Raw genomic sequence first — 16850 nt, forward strand, 5'->3', positions numbered from 1 at the left:
CCCGGTAAAACCCAATCTTATCACAACCCACCCATTACAGGATGAACTCATGACCAGACTACTTCGGTCCACATGCTTCTCATGTCGACTGAATTTAAAGCAAAAATGTTCAAAGCGTGCCTGATTTAACAGAGCACTTCTGATTTAACAGAGCACTTCTGATTTAACAGAGCACTTCGCTCTTAGACTGCAGGTCTGCTGGTGGTTCCTAGAGTCTCTAAAAGTAGAATGGGAGGCAGATCCATTAGCTATCAGGCTCCTCTCCTGTGGAACCAACTCACAGTTTTGGTCCGTGAGGCAGACACCCCATCTACTTTTTAGACTAAGCTTACACTGCAAAAACTGACCTAAAAATAAGTAAAATGTTCTTAAAATGTGTGTTCTTGTCCTAGGTGTGAGCAGGTAAATAAGATTATCTGCCAATAGAATGAGTATTTTGACCCCTAAAATAAGATAGACATCCTGCACTTGAAGTAAGATGATGGAGATGGATTGTTCCTGTTTTAAGTGCAAAAATCTTATTCCATTGGCAGATAATCTTATTTACCGCTCAAATCAAGGACAAATACACTCATAAGAAAATGTTACTTAGTTTTAGTTCCGTTTTTGCAGCGTAAAACTTTCCTTTTCAGCAAAGCTTCTAGTTAAAGTGGCTCATGTTACCCTGGGCTACATCTATAGTTATGCTGCTATAGGCTTAGGCTACTGGAGGACATCTGAGCTCCGTTTCAGCAAAAATCTACACTGAGTAGAAAAGCTGCTACTCTGAGTAGTTCTACATCACTGTCATATTCAGCGTTTCTGGTTTCAGAACAGATGATATAAGTCAGGTAACTAAAGAAAACAGCGTCTGATCAACCATGACTTGAACGTGAGCATGAAAAACGCCCGATCACTGGAACGCAAACAAGGTGATTCACCATGGCAACGACAGGAAAAAAGCTTGGAAGTGTGCATATCCTGCGAGTAAAATTAGAAATCTTTAAAGAAGGCATATGGATGATATTAAACGATAAGAAACAACGCCGTTGCTGCTGAAAACCTCAAGAGAGAATTGTTGAAAAAGTTAATGCATGCGCAATATAAACGTTATGTGATGGAGAATTAAAGCCGTTTTCTCACACTTCACTCGTTCAACACTAAAGGGGGAGTATGTGGGGGGCGGGGGGGGGGGGGGCATTGATTACTAAAAACATTGAAATGACATGGCAGCAAATCATGATAAAGTACAGCTTAACCAGGTAAGGTTAAGTTAAAAGTTTCCTTATTTTTAACGGTACTCAACTAAAGCATTAATTGGCTATATTCAACACGACGGGATGGTGTGTGTTATTGAAATAACTGATATGCTCATCTTTTTGCCATTGTTCACCAATCCTTCTAACAATGAGTTGACACTGATTATCTTGTAGGTGTTTAATTTGTGCCAACCTCGCTTTATATTACCACATAGACTATATAGAATGGAAAATTAGAGCTGGAAGGGCCAAAATGTGATACAGAATAAATTATTGCTTTCATTCTGGAACACCTTTAAACTATAACTGAGTAACATTTCTGACAGCGCAACATACAGTTGCCTCTGAAAAAAATTCTGCATCTCCTACGTTATTAAAAAGCTGCCGTTGGCATAAAAATGAAGAGCAGCACAAAGAAATTGTTCAGAACTGAGAGCGTTCTTTCGTTGTGTTTGAAAAGCGATGTGCGGCTGAGAATATTGAAATAAATTATCTGACGACCCCAAATGAGCCCCAGCCAGGACCATCTTCACAAAAGCTGTCTGCCCCTACTTCAGGCATGTTATTGAGCAGTTTGTTGTTTATAAATCATGTACTAAAATGCCACTTTGTTCTTTTTACATAACATTTGGCAACATCTTAACATTGAAGTGGGCAGGCAGACCCAAAGTGCCACAGCTGATACCATCCAGGAGGTGCATAGATACTTAGCAGAGGGTCCCAAGATCCTATGATAGACTGGAAAAACCAAAAGACAGTCTGTCCAAACCTCTTCCGCTTTTCATTACAATTTCTCTGCACTCCAGTGTCATCTGTGTGTGAGCGGCTGTTTTCTACAGCTGGAGAAGTGATATCAAAAAAGCGTAACAGACTTAATATCAAAACGTTGAAACAACTTCTTTTTTTTTTTTTATTAAATTTTGTCAAAAAAAAAAAAAGCCAGTCCACAAGCATCCTCATTCACAACATGTTTACTCAGAGGTTATTACGTTATGATACAGGTTCACATACTTTATTGACTGTATCTAAAAAAAAAAAAAAAATCAAAGATATTTTAAATTGAAATGAAAATATGAAATAATACAATGCAACACACAATGACTTAAGTTGTATTATTGTGTATACTAGGTCATCAATCAGTGTCAGTTAAGTCTGTAAACTAGGTTGCCTGTAGGGATTTTTAACGTCCAGCAGGTGTCAGTATTTAGTTACACAGTATCAATACAGTTTGGCAACGTGTCTAAACGCTTCATAACGCCTCATTGACCATCACTACTCCAGAGTTTTGGGATAAGCGTCCAGATACTTCAGTTTGTTTAACGTCTCTCCATCAAGTCCGGAGAAAATTCACCCGAACACCGAAGAACCTGGACTAGTCCTCCACTCCACACAAACGCATCACTTCACTTCCGGGTCGCATGATGCGTGGACGGGCCAATCAGCGGCAGCCGCATCAATTTCTTCTCCATTTCTTTGAACCAAACTTTATTGAACAACAGCAGCGTTAACGGAGCAAATTAAGAGATGTGACTGTAGTAATATTTTGCAAATATATAATATTTGGTCATCAGCGTGACTAGAAACAAATTAATATTGTAAACAGACAAGATATAAACTTTATTATTTTCTGAACAAAGTTTTATATGGTAAATAACTCAATTTACTTTAAATGATAGGAGAAGGTGGACTTTTTGGTTCTAATTAAGCTGAATAAAAAGAGTAAAACTCTTCTTTTATGTGTGTGGGCCGTTAGTTTGTTTAGTCTTAGTTGATTTGCAAAAAAAATTATTAAAATCGGCCACGAAGGAGTTTCTGGATCACCCAAGGAAAACAAACCTGGTAGTTATTTTTTCGTTTTCTAATAGAATAAAGTTCAAATACTGAGCAAAAAAATCTAAATGTTAAGGAAATGCATCAAAATAACAGAAGGCGATCCTGATGCATGTCAAGTGTGCATCCACAGGATGTTTAAATGCTAATAGATTTTCTTCGTTATTGATTATTATTCCAAAGTATAAAGCTACTTGTTTATTTACACAAGACATGGCTTTGCACCAGAGTCATTCCATTTTGTTAATAAAATGTATACATTTTTTTCTCAATAATTTGACATTTACTATAAAAACTATTCAGCTTCACATCCAGCGTCCTGCAGAAGAGTTCATCCCCCTTTAACTTTTCCACGTTTTGCAGCATTAAAAACATAAATGTCAATAAATCTGCTGAGATTTTATTAAGTGGAGCAAAAATAAAAATGTAAAAACAAATATCTGAAAAGTGTGGCATGCATTTACATTCAGGACTCTTCCCTTTAAATCCCCTAAATAAAATCCAGTACATTTTATTAAACATTTCAATAATTATTAACCTACAAATAAATCTGATTAATAACCCAAAATATAAAATAACCCAAGAACTAAGTTTAAATTCAAAGTAATTCAGAATAAAAAGCTCAGAGATTCTGTTTAAAATCACTGAGTTTCAATCAGATCATCAAGGTTTCTTCTGGACTTTGTGTTCTTCATGCTGAGAACATCAGAGCTGCTGTTTGCTCACTGAGATCTTCATCGGTAGCATTTTTACTTTATCGTCAGTGTCGAAGTATGGAAACATCTTGTCAGTGAAGGTGTGTGTGAAGGTGTGTATGTGCGAGTTAGTGTCCAGATCAGAGAAGGACAGCTTTCCTCTGTCCCAGTCCAGATTCACTCTGATCCTCTGGAGCTTCTTCTGGACTGAGAGAACCATGGAAGGAGATGAAGGAGACTCTGCTGAGTATTCACCGTCACAGAACTCTAGAATCAACAATCCAGACTCTATGTCTCCCTTCCTCTGGACAGACTCTTCTATCACACCAACTGCCCAGTATTCACTGTCTCCAACATCAACATCCCAGCTGTGGTTCCCTGAGTTGAAGCCCTCAGAACTCAGGACACCATCCTCTGACCCAAACCTCTCTGGATTATCAGGAAGCTGCTGTTCCTCTCCTACAGTCAAACTGGTCAGATCTTCAGATGGGATGAGTTCTGGATCAGCAGTGTTTGGGTCCAGGATGAGAGGAGTGTAGGAGATCATGTTCTCCATGTTGCTCCAGATGTTGAAGGCCAGGTTGCCCAGATGTTTGGCCTGGTCTATCAGAGCTCCTGAGGGCAGCTGTGGATCCTCCAGCAGGGGGCAGCGCTGGACTCTTTCCACTGCAGCCTTGTAGTTGTGCAGGAATGAGACGTCTTCAGCTCTCAGCTCCTCCTCTGTGGCTCTGACTGTGTCTGAAAGAGCTGCTATCTCTCTGCTCAGAGCCTCCATCTTCTCCTTCATCATCCTACTCTTCTGCCCCTCTTCTTCCCTCAGTGCAGCCAGCCTGGCCTCCTCTTCCTCTGCTAGAAACTGATGAAGCTTCTTAAACTGCTCCTTAATCAGCCTCTCTGTGTGTCGGGCCTGGACCTTCATGTGTTCTGTTGTCTGATCAAACTCCTCTAGAACTTTCTTCCTGAGATTCAGGTTCTTTTTTAAAGGTTCCAGAGTTTCCTGAAGGTTCTTCTTGTGATCCTCAGCAGCTTCATCAATGGGTCTGAATCTGTGGTTGGTGTGTTTCCCTGAATCTCTGCAGACGAGACACACTGGCTGCTGATGGTCCAGACAGAAGAGTTTGAGTTTCTCAGAGTGCAGACTGCAGAGATCCTCTGAAGCTCTCTGGTCTCTCTGCTGTAGGAAGGTCTCACACAGGTTCTTCAGAGCCAGACTTAAAGGTGGTTCATTCCTTGAAGATCTTCTCTTACAAACTGGACACTCTTGTGCTGCTTTCTCTCTCCACCAGTTCTTCAGACACTCCTTACAGAAGCTGTGGCTACATGACAGAACAACCGGATCCTTAAAGACGTCCTGACAGACCGGACAGCAGAGATCCTCCTCTAACCTGGAAGCCATCTAGTCTCTGAGTGAAGCTGAAAACACAGAAGGTCCAGTCAGTCATGGTTCTCCTCCCTCCTCTACTAACGTTCCTCAAAGTGACTCTGATTGATGTTCTGGGTCCAACTCACCTTCAGGGTTGGAGGTTTCCTCTTTTCTCTCCTGGACTCAGACGAAGCTGCTGGTTTGTCTCTATGACAGGAATGAAAAACTGGTTCCAGGCTGTTTCAGGTGTGTCAGGTGAGAGGCGGAGCCTAAACCTGTTTTTTTTCTACCAAGGTTTCATTTTAACTTTGCTTGCAGCTGAACAGGTTCTCCTTCATTTTCAGACATCAGATAAAAATAACCTTTTTGGTATTTCTTTTTAAGGTTTTTATCCAAGTGACAGCAGATATTTTCTTTTTATAAATCCTAAAAACTAAACCAGCCTGAGAATACTGAATGAAAATAAATATTTAAAAGAAACTGAATAAAATTTTGCAAATGTAGATAATAGTGATAGTAGGTACAACTGGTCTGGCGTTCTGTTAGCTGTGACATCCAGCAGAACCAGAACCAGGCTCAGTGTGAACGCTCATCTGCCTCGACCCACTGGGGCTTAGAGAAGACAGAGCAGAGACACAGAAAGCACAGAAGCTCACATTGACCCAGGAGTACTTTCTATGTTAGAGGGTAATAGTGGATGATCTGCCCCCCCTGATGATGTCACAGCTAACAGAACACCAGACGAGGTGTACCTTCTATGAAGAGAAAAATGACAGAGAACAAAAAGTTAAAAGCTGAAATAACAACAACCAACTTAAATTGTAGAATAGTAGGAAAACTCAGCAGAGTGAGAGAAATAGACCCTGATGTCCTCCAGCAGCCTAAGCCTATAGCAGCATAACTATAGAGGTAGCTCAGGGTAACATGAGACACTCTGACTAGCTTTGTCACAAAGGAAAGTTTTAAGCTTAGTCTTAAAAGTAGATGGGGTGTCTGCCTCATGGACCAAAACTTGAGTACGAACTTTAGCTACTCTACCCACCTCTGTTTAGCGGGTCATGGCGGCCCTTGATCATCCTAAATCCATTTCCTGGCAAAGTAGTAAAGCTTTACGCTGAGCCACTCTGTCCTATTCAGGCAAAAATCACAGGACCTTTACCTTCACAACCATCTGGCTCCTCCAGCAGTACCGGCAAACTTGTTTGGGTTAAGTTCAGAGGTTTCTTGTTTCCCAGATGATTTGTGTTCAGATTTTATTAACGCCTGAAAACGAGACAAACACCAAACTCTCTCCTTCATAATAATCACAGCTGGTCGGGTCCATTTACTAAAAGACCTACAAACTGTTACATAAAAAAAGAAATAAAATGATGTGAGAGAGTCACAGAAAAAAAGAAAAACAACTTTAATTTAATCAGGCATCAACAAACCACATAATTTATTACATTTCCAATAAATAAAATCTAAACTGCACATTTAGGAACTTGGCGCTGGTCGTTCAGCAGGAACCAAACCGGTCCAGCAGCGTTCTGGTGCCGGCGGGTTAAGAGAAACCTGAGCTGGAGCCGTTCTGGAGACGGGTCGGTGTCTGATGGAGGAAGCTCCCGAGTCTCGTCTACGCACCCATGATCCGAAAAGCGGTGAAGTTCTGATTCTGATTGTTAATTCAAAACGCTGCTTTGCTTTTACCTTCACGACAGACTGCAAACAGGCAGGAAGCTGATTTAAAAACTGCATTTAGGTTCTGTTCGTTAGCGCCTCCACGCCTCCTGCCGCGGTCCGGCGGGTCACCGGCGGCGTCATGTGCGGCGAGCCGTGGGGGCGGCACGCTGCTCGTTGTCGTGGCGACTCCTGAGAGGATTCAGGTCCGTCTCCAGCTCCCTCTGCTTCCGTAACAGACCCTGGAAACAGACAGCGGCCGGTGTTTGAGCGGTTCTGATCCGGTTTTAATGATCCTGTTCACGCTCTGCTGCAGTCCAGACAGTAAAATCATCATTATAGCAGCTGTTTAGAGTAATTTACATAGAAATACGCTTCATTATTATTTATTTCTCCTTTTGGGGGTGGCGGTTCAGACGAACCAGCAGAAAAATTTAAGTAGATTCACACAAAAGGTGGAAATAAAATGAAAAGGACCAATTTACAACATAAGGAACAAAACTAGTTATTAAAAATAGCGTACTCAGATTAAAGTGATTTAATTAAATATAAGGAACATGAAAGCATATTTATGCATTAAAACCTACAGGCTATTTAAAGTAATGGAAAATAAACATTTTGCTGGGAGCAGTGATGCTGGGGGGGAAGGATCTGTGATGGCGCTCCCTGGAGCGCCTCGGATGCCACAGCTTCCTGCTGTTGTTAGGGGATAATATTTATATCCTCTAATGTTTCGCAGTAAAACAACAAACAATAATTAAGACAGAAAGACGAGAAGGTTAGGAGTTTATGTCACAAAATATCTCAGCAATAACATCACTTTTTTTACCATATGATAGAGAAACGTGAGGAAATTAGCTGCTTTTAAAAAATTTCAAAACAGAACTTCAATCTAGGGATGGACGGTATAGCAAAAAAACAACAACATATAGATAAAATACAAATCTTATTGATCGATATCGATAATTATCAACAGATAAAAAATATATATTTTAAGCGCAGCCCTGGCCATTTTATGCTGTTTCTTAGCAACCTATGTTTAGATAAAGACACAAACACTGAATCCAAACTGAACCCTTTATTCAACCAACCGTACGTGGGTCCTGCACGCTAACCACTGCGCCACCAAAGAACTCTCTGAAGGGGGCGGAGTTTCCTAGGTCTGCGTTGTGATTGGTTGGGAGGATGTAACGATAGTAAAAAAAAGCTTAATCTGATTGAATTTGACTTTAGAAAGAGCTTTGAGATGACATGTTTCATGAATTGGTGCTATATAAATAAACTGAATTGAATTAATGATGATATTAACCTACATGGCTAGAATGCAAAAGGAAGGAAAACTGTTATTCTACTGAACTTTTTATTGACCTTTTTTTTCTATCGATTGATTTATACTGTTATTGAATTATCGTCCAGCCCCACCTTTAAACACTAACTTGTGTTGTGAGTTGAGCGTTTCAGCCTCAATCGGGTCCTGACGACACCGCGGCCCAACCACTAGCCACAGGGTTAGCGGTTAGCCAGATCGGCCCGTTTTAAAAGCGGAACCAGGTGTGTCTTACCTGCCGAAGCTGAGCCAGGCCCCTCAGGATGTCCTGCTGTCGCTGGGAGCTGCGCATCATCTCCGGGTGGAGGAGCGGGTCTCGGTGCGAGGGGACAGGAGGAGGCGCCGAACCGTCAGGAGGAGGACCTGGCCAGGAGAAAGGCAGCGTCACTTCTCTGAACTGGGCTGGCTCTGATGGCTCCACATTCAGTTTGAGTATAAAGTTTTTCCTGCATGAACGTCGTGAAAAAAGATGTTTCTGGCAAAATTCAACCAGTACCGTTTCTATCGGATATTAAACAGAGCCAAAGTACATTGACCGGTTCTGTTCATGTAGCTGAAAAGGTAATAAAATGTCAAAAATAACTTAACAGCAAGTGAGCTAGAAGTGGCCCGTCTGCTTTCATCCTGCAGGAATATTAGTCGCTGCACTGAGTGCATTCTAAAAGTAGAATGGGAGGCAGATCCTTTAGCTATCAGGCTCCTCTCCTGTGGAACCAACTCCCAGTTTTGGTCTGTGAGGCAGACACCCCGTCTACTTTTAAGACTAATCTTAAAACTTTCCTTTTTGACAAAGCTTATAGTTAGAGTGGCTCATGTTACCCTGAGCTACCTCTATAGTTATGCTGCTATAGGCTTAGGCTGCTGGAGGACATCTGGGCCTATTTCTCTCACTCTGCTGAGTTCTCCTACTGCTCTCCAATCTGCATTGTTTGTTTTTATTTCAGCTTTTAACTTTTTGTTCTCTGTCATTTTTCTCTTCATAGAAGGTACACCTGGTCTGGTGTAGCTGTGACATCATCAGGGGAGGCAGATCATCCTCTATTACCATCTAACATAGAAAGTACTCCTGGGTCAATGTGAGCTTCTGTGCTTTCTGTGTCTCTGCTCTGTCTTCTCTAAGCCCCAGTGGGTCGAGGCAGATGAGCGTTCACACTGAGCCTGGTTCTGGTTCTGCTGGAGGTTCTCCTCCCTGTTAAAGGGGAGTTTTCCTCTCCACTGTCGCTTCATGCATGCTCAGTATCAGGGATTGCTGCAAAGCCATCAACAATGCAGACGACTGTCCACTGTGGCTCTACGCTCTTTCAGGAGGAGTGAATGCTGCTTGGAGAGACTTGATGCAACCTGCTGGGTTTCCTTAGAGAGGAAACTTTCTCACCAACCTGTAGGATCCAGTGTTGTAGTCAAGTCACTATGCATCGAGTCCGAGTCCAGGTTCGAGTCACCAGTGTTCAAGTCCGAGTCAAGTCCAAGTCATTAAAAAAAAAATCCGAGTCGAGTCCGAGTCGAGTCCACTACTCATCCGAGTCAAGTCCGAGTCGAGTCACTATTGACGTGTGATGTATGACATGAAGCAGTAACATTCCATTGCACTAATAACTCTTTCGCTGTAGTTACCCTTGGTTTTACTCGGTAAAACTACCGCTTTTTCCAAGTCTAAGACGTCTCCTAACCATGGTTTTTAAACATTGTTGTTATGGAACGTGCAACAGCGACTCGAGGTACGCTGATAGGCCGCATATGAAGGATGTTAAAGCCGCAAGCGGCGTCGATCGGCCCTCGCAGCCAAGCGCACTCCGGCCTATTGGCCACTGCCGCGGCTCCGGCCGGCCGGCGGCTCCGGCCGCCGGGCGGGGTTCGCACACCGCCGCGGTGCCAGCCGGCGCCGCCCGCCCGCCGGCCGCCCGGAGCCGCGGCGGGGTTCGCGCACCACCGGCCGCCCGCCATCGCAGATGCTGTTACGCATTTCCCTCGCCCGTCCACCGGGCGATTCCCACAAACGTGTTCGGCAGCGTTCCCCCATGACTCACAACAAATCTGGTGTGGATCGGTCGATGCAGCGAGGAGATACAGCCGGTGGATAATGATAATGCATTTGGCCACCGGACCGGACTAAATTGTTCGGCGGGCCGGAAAATGTATACCGATTCCTGGACGGTGACTACAAACAGAAAAAAACTGCAAATGACGCCATGAACGCCGAGCAGGAGAAAAACAACGACTTACCTTTGTATCAACTCGGCCCGTTTTTCCAGTCTTTCTAAGCCCTCGACACTCAAGCCATCGTTTGAGCTGAACGCTGGTATGTTGTTCCACAGTTCTACCAGTAAAACGGGCGCCTGGACATCCTCTTGTGAAAGTTTAACAGCTGTAAAGTCGGTCATATCGTTGTGTCTGTTGCATGTGTAATGGCTGGTTGCTACGAGCGCTCTCACACTGTTTGCCCAACCTTAGCGGCAAGGGGCGTTGCTCATGAGATGGTGACGTCACGTGCGCGGTACGACATTTAGATATTAAAATCATACACCAAATAATATTCTAATGACATATTAAAATTATAGCCTAATGATATAAAAAAAGTCGAGTCTTTTTCTCAATTTCCGAGTCAGAATGATCTGAATGTAGGAGTCCGAGTCCAAGTTCGAGTCATCAGTGCTCAAGTCCAAGTCAAGTCACGAGTCTCTAAATTTAGCTAATGACTCGGACTCGAGTTCGAGTCTCGGACTCGAGTACTACAACACTGGTAGGATCTGATTGAATTAGACTCTGTAAAGAGCCTTGAGATGACATGTTTCATGAATTGGCGCTATATAAATAAAGTTGAATTAAAAACTCCCCTTTAACAGGCGGAAAACCTCCAGCAGAACCAGAACCAGGCTTAGTGTGAACGCTCATCTGCCTCGACCCACTGGGGCTTAGAGAAGACAGAGCAGAGACACAGAAGCTCACATTGACCCAGGAGTACTTTCTATGGTAGATGGTAATAGAGGATGATCTGCCTCCCCTGATGATGTCACAGCTAACAGAACGCCAGACCAGGTGTACCTTCTATGAAGAGAAAAAAATGACAGAACAAAAAGTTAAAATAACAACAACCAATGCAAATTGGAGAATAGTAGGAGATTTCAGCAGAGTGAGAGAAATAGACCCTGATGTCCTCCAGCAGCCTAAGCCTATAGCAGCATAACTATAGAGGTAGCTCAGAGTAACATGAGCCACTCTGACTAGAAGCTTTGTCAAAATGGAAAGTTTTAAGATTAGTCTAAAAAGTAGACGGGGTGTCTGCCTCATGGACCAAAACTTGAGTACCTGTTCACCAGGGCTGGGTGTCATCTAGGATACGATTATCGATACGTAGCTCAGGTTGATTTGATTTGACTCCAATATCGATATTTATTACTTTCAAATTAATGCTCAAAGTCATTCAATCACCAAAACCAGCCAAATATTATATTTATGATCATTTTATTGAACACTGATATATTAACAGGAACATAAAGTTAATTTGGTTCAATGCATTTAACGTATCACAAAAACCAAAAATGTGCCAAACGTCTGATTTTAGGAACAAAGGAGCTTCTAAAATCCTGTCGGCCGTTCAGCAAATTCGTCTCACTTGTTCTTCCACGCTGTGAACAGTAATGGTTGCGCTGTAATAACGCCCCCTAGGGGTTGGGAGGTATATTGATGTTGAAAGCCAGAACATTGATATTAAATCGTTTTTTCAATTCAATTCAATTCAATTTTATTTATATAGCGCCAAATCATGAAACATGTCATCTCAAGGCACTTTACAAAGTCAAGTTCAATCATATTATACAGATTGGGTCAGATTATACAGATTGGTCAAAAATGTCCTATATAAGGAAACCAGTTGATTGCATCAAAGTCCCGACAAGCAGCTTTCACTCCTGGGGAACCGTAGAGCCACAGGAAGAGTCATCTGCATTGTACATGGCTTTGCTGCAATCCCTCATACTGAGCAAGCATGAAGCGACAGTGGGAAGAAAAACCACCCATTAACGGGAAAAAAAACCTCCGGCAGAACCGGGCTCAGTATGAACGGTCATCTGCCTCGACCGACTGGGGTTACAGAAGACAGAACAGAGACACAACAAGAGAAACAAAAAGCACAGAAGCACACATTGATCTAGTAATCTGTTCTACATTAGATGGTAGTAGCGGGTGAGCCGTCTTCTCTGGATGATGTCACAGTTAACAGAACGCCAGACCAGGTGTACCTACTATGAAGAGAAAAGAGAGAGAACAGAAAGTTAAAGCAGAAATGACAACACATAATGCATAATTGAAGAACAGTAGAACTCAATATAGTGAGAAAATTAGATTCTGATATACTCCAGTAACCTAAGCCTATAGCAGTAAAACTATAAAGGTAGCTGAGAGTAACATGAGTCACTAGTTATAATTTTTGTCAAAAAGAAAAGTTTTAAGCCTAGTCTTAAAAGTAGACAGGGTGTCTGCCTCACGGACCAAAACTGGGAGTTGGTTCCACAGGAGAGGAGCCTGATAGCTAAAGGATCTGCCTCCCATTCTACTTTTAGAGACTCTAGGAACCACCAGCAGACCTGCAGTCTGAGAGCGAAGTGCTCTGTTAGGAACATACGGGGTAATCAGAGCTCTGATATATGATGGAGCTTGATTATTAAGGGCTTTATACGTTAGAAGGAGAATTTTAAATTCTATTCTTGATTTAACAGGAAGCCAATGAAGGGAAGCTAAAATTGGAGAAATATGATCCCTCTTGTTGATTTTCATCAGAACTCTTGCCGCAGCATTTTGGATCAGCTGAAGACTTCGAACTGCATTTTGTGGACTTCCTGATAGTAAAGAATTACAATAGTCCAGCCTTGAAGTAACAAATCCATGGACTAGTTTTTCAGCATCACCCCTGGACAGAATGTTTCTAATTTTGGCGATATTCCGGATGTGAAAAAAGGAAACTCTGGAAACCTGTTTAATATGGGATTTAAATGACATGTCTTGGTCAAAAATAACACCAAGATTTTTTACTTTATTACCAGAGGCCAGTTTAATGCCACCCAGATTAAGTGATTGGTTAAGAAGTTTATTTTTTGAGGACTCTGGCCCAAAGATTAAAACTTCGGTCTTGTCAGAATTTAGATGCAGGAAATTTAAAGTCATCCAGCTTTTGATGTCATCAAGACATGACTGCAGTCGAAGTAATTGATTGGATTCATCAGGATTTATGGATAAATATAACTGAGTATCATCAGCATAACAGTGGAAATTAATCCCATGCTGTCTGATAATTTTGCCTATCGGAAGCATATATATAGTAAAGAGAATTGGTCCAAGGACTGAACCCTGTGGTACTCCACAGGTGACCCTAGAGTTTGAGGAAGATTTATTATTAACATGAACAAATTGGAATCTGTCTGACAGATAAGATTTAAACCAGCCTAATGCTTTCCCCTTAATCCCTACAGTGTGTTCAAGTCTTTGTAGGGGAATATTGTGATCAACTGTATCAAACGCAGCACTGAGATCTAACAGGACAAGTATAGACACAAGTCCATTATCTGAGGCCATGAGAATATCATTAGTGACCTTCACCAGAGCTGTTTCAGTGCTATGATGAGCTCTGAAGCCTGACTGAAACTCCTCAAGTAGGTCATTACTTTGTAAATGTTCACAAAGTTGATTAGCAACTACTTTCTCAAGAATTTTAGATAAGAAAAGAAGATTAGATATAGGTCTGTAATTTACTAACTCATCTTGATCAAGAGAAGGTTTCTTAAGTAAAGGTTTAATAACAGCTACTTTCAAAACCTGTGGTACATATCCATTTACTAAGGATAGATTAATCATGTCTAAAATAGTGCCACTGATCAAAGGGAATATGTCCTTAAACAACTTGGTTGGGATTGGGTCTAACATACAGGTAGAAGGTTTAGATGAAGCTAAAATTTTAGATAGCTCAGAAAGCTCTACTGCTTCTAAACAGTTCAAACACTGCGCAGATTCTAAAGATTCCTCCAATGCTGCCTCACTTACTGAGGACGAGGTAATCATGTTTGGGAGGATGCCAATTATTTTATTTTTAATGGCATCAATTTTATTTATGAAGAATCCCATAAAATCATTACTACTGAGAGCTAAGGGAATGGATGGATCAACAGAGCTGTGGCTCTGGGTAAGTTTGGCAACTGTACTAAAGAGAAATCTAGGATTATTTTTATTCTCTTCAATTAATGATGAAAAATATGCTGCTCTAACTCTGCGGAGGGTCTTGTTATACAACAATAGTCTGTCCCTCCAGATTAAGTAGGATTCCTCTTGGTGTGTAGCGCGCCATTTTCTCTCCAATTTCCTAACATTGCGCTTCAAGGAACGCAGCTCTGAATTAAACCAAGGAGCCAGCTTCCTGTGAATAATCACCTTCTTTTTCAAGGGAGCTACATTGTCTAATGCAGAACGCAATGAGGAAGTCACATTGTTAGCAAAGGTATCGATTTGTGAATGGGAAGAAACAGCAATGCTGCCATCTACAGGGCATTTCTGCAATACTGAGGATATTAAGAAGGGGACAGACTCTTTAAGTTTTGATACAGCATTATCCGATAAAAATCTACTATAATGGAACCCTCTTTTGGGGGTGGAGAATTCAGTTAGATTAAACTCAAATGTTATTAAAAAATGATCAGACAGGACAGGGTTGTGAGGAAATACTGTTAATTCTTCACAATCAATGCCATATGTCAGCACAAGGTCTAAAGTATGGAGCCGAGAGTGCGTCGGTTCATGCACATTTTGAGCAAAACCAATTGAATCTAGGATAGTTTTAAAGGCTACACTAAGGTTATCACATTCAGTGTCAACATGGATGTTAAAATCACCCACTATAATAACCTTATCAGTATTTAACACCAAATCAGATAAGAGATCTGACAACTCATCCAAAAACTGAGTGTAAGGGCCTGGTGGACGATACAAAACAAAAAACATCGATATTAATCTTGGTAGCGATTTTCATGCGCAGTCCTACTGTTCTCGTCGTTTCCCCTCCAGAACGTCCCAGCCCGACCAGGAGCAGCCAGCGAGCGCAGGAGCGGCTCCACAGAGCAGCAGCGACCCAGAGTCCAGAATCCCCGTCTTGATGTGTCGGGATCACGACCCGAAGCCCGCTCAGACCGCGCAGAACCTCCAGCAGAAGCAGCCGGCCCAGATCCGGCCGTACGGCGTGCCGCCCCAGCCAGGTGTCGGCCTTCGGCCCACTCCACACCTGCCTCAGGTCCACGGCCAGCATTTCCACCCAGTACCCTTACTGGGGCCCCTGCGGCCTCTGGGAGGACTGAGGGGCCTCTTGCCCCACCCGCAGCTCTGGCCGGGCGGGTTGGGCCCGACAGGCAATCCCCTGGTCTGGGGCTTCCAGCAGACTGGGATGGACCTCCTGGGGGGGTTCTACAGTCCTGCAGGTCCGGGCGGAAACGTGTACAGGGGAGGCCCGGCCGGGAGGAGGTTTTAACAGAATGTAGGGAGGCGTTCTCCAGCAGAACCACCAGAACCGGCCGTCAGCAGAGCAGCAGAGTCTGGGTTCAGTCAAAGGTTGTAAGAGACTGCAGGTGGAACCCAAAACAGACACAGCAGCTTCTTCTTCTTATTATTATTATTATTATTATTATTATTATCTTAAACGAGCCGAGGGTTTCAGCCACGACTGCTTACAGCAACCAGAACCAGTCCGGATCATTTCAGGAAGTCAGTCCAGAAGAATCAGCATCGACACTAATGGAGACGTGTAAATATTTAGCCACATGTAAATAAAGTGAAACTTTTTAACCCTGACTGACTGACTGACTTCTGCGCCGATCGGAACCAGGAGCCTCTGGTTCCGGGCGGAGACGGAAACCTGCGAGTTCTGATGGTTCCAGTCGCCGGCGGATCAGGTTGCCTTACGTCTTCCAGTGGACACTAAAAAAAAAAAAGTCATCGTTTGGTTTGTTTCGCTGGGAGCTGCTGCGGTTCCGTCGCTGCAGCGAACAGTTTTAACTTAAGTCGGTTTTTATGTTTTTGTTTTTTTTCTATAACAGGTTTTTGTATTAAAATCACATGAAAAAGAAAAACCCTGGAGCGTCGTGTTTTGTTCAGAGTTGCAGTGAATGCGTGCCGTGAGGATGCATCTGTGAGAGAGAGACGGGTCGTATGATGTGTGCAGAGGTGACCCCAGATTCTGCAGAAACACGGCGGAACCGCCGCAGGGCTAAAGCCAAAAACCTCCAAAATACACAGACTTTAAAGTACATTTCCTCTAAGACTTTAGTTACTTTAAAGGAGACTGAAAAATCAGTCGCTGCTGGAAACTCGATACTTCCTAGAAACCAGAGAGGGGCAAAAGTTTCTCCTAAAACCAGGGTTGTATAGTAACAAAGTAAAAATACTTCACTACTGTACTTAAGTATATTTTGGAGTACTTTATACTTTTCTCGAGTATACATTTTTTTTGATAACTTTTACTTTTACTTCACTATATTTCTGAACTTAATTGCATACTTTTACTCCGATAGATTTTCAATGTTTGGTTTATTTACTCGTTACAGTCAGTGACTTGGACTTTTACCAAAGTCATATTTTGGAGAGGTACTTATACTATTACTTTACTCCGAGATTTCAGTACTTTATACAATACTGCCTAAAACTATATTATCAAAAAGACTTGAGGAAACGGGTCCATGTTTGCTCCAGCTTAGCGGAGAGACGGT

General features: G+C 42.5%; 2 protein-coding genes and 1 long non-coding RNA gene across 3 annotated transcripts in view; 1 reads left to right on the forward strand and 2 right to left on the reverse strand.

Moving 5' to 3' along the window:
• LOC105938223 overlaps positions 1-16208 on the forward strand; it is a 179892-nt gene extending 163684 nt beyond the window's left edge. The window contains exon 28 of the mRNA XM_036151584.1: positions 15160-16208. Coding sequence (XP_036007477.1) covers positions 15160-15616 — 457 coding nt within the window. The 3' untranslated portion in view covers positions 15617-16208. The remainder of the gene's footprint in view (positions 1-15159) is intronic.
• On the reverse strand, positions 3498-5294 carry LOC105924316 (nuclear factor 7, ovary). Its single transcript, XM_036151634.1, has 2 exons — positions 5273-5294; positions 3498-5176 (listed from the first exon to the last, which is right to left on the reverse strand). The coding sequence occupies exon 2, from the start codon at positions 5157-5159 to the stop codon at positions 3774-3776; it is 1386 nt and encodes a 461-aa protein (XP_036007527.1). The 5' UTR covers positions 5160-5176; positions 5273-5294; the 3' UTR covers positions 3498-3773.
• LOC118567188 lies at positions 6508-8532 on the reverse strand. Its single transcript, XR_004933529.1, has 2 exons — positions 8348-8532; positions 6508-7027 (listed from the first exon to the last, which is right to left on the reverse strand). It is a non-coding gene; the product is annotated as an uncharacterized LOC118567188 (long non-coding RNA).
• Positions 16209-16850: the final 642 nt, after the last annotated feature.

This window comes from Fundulus heteroclitus, chromosome 20, assembly GCF_011125445.2.
Source record: "Fundulus heteroclitus isolate FHET01 chromosome 20, MU-UCD_Fhet_4.1, whole genome shotgun sequence".
Classification (NCBI taxonomy): Eukaryota; Metazoa; Chordata; class Actinopteri; order Cyprinodontiformes; family Fundulidae; genus Fundulus; species Fundulus heteroclitus.

Coding starts and splice junctions, on each gene's coding strand:
- LOC105924316 (XM_036151634.1), bottom strand. CDS start 5,159: ATGGCTTCCAGGTTAGAGGAGGATCTCTGCTGTCCGGTCTGTCAGGAC.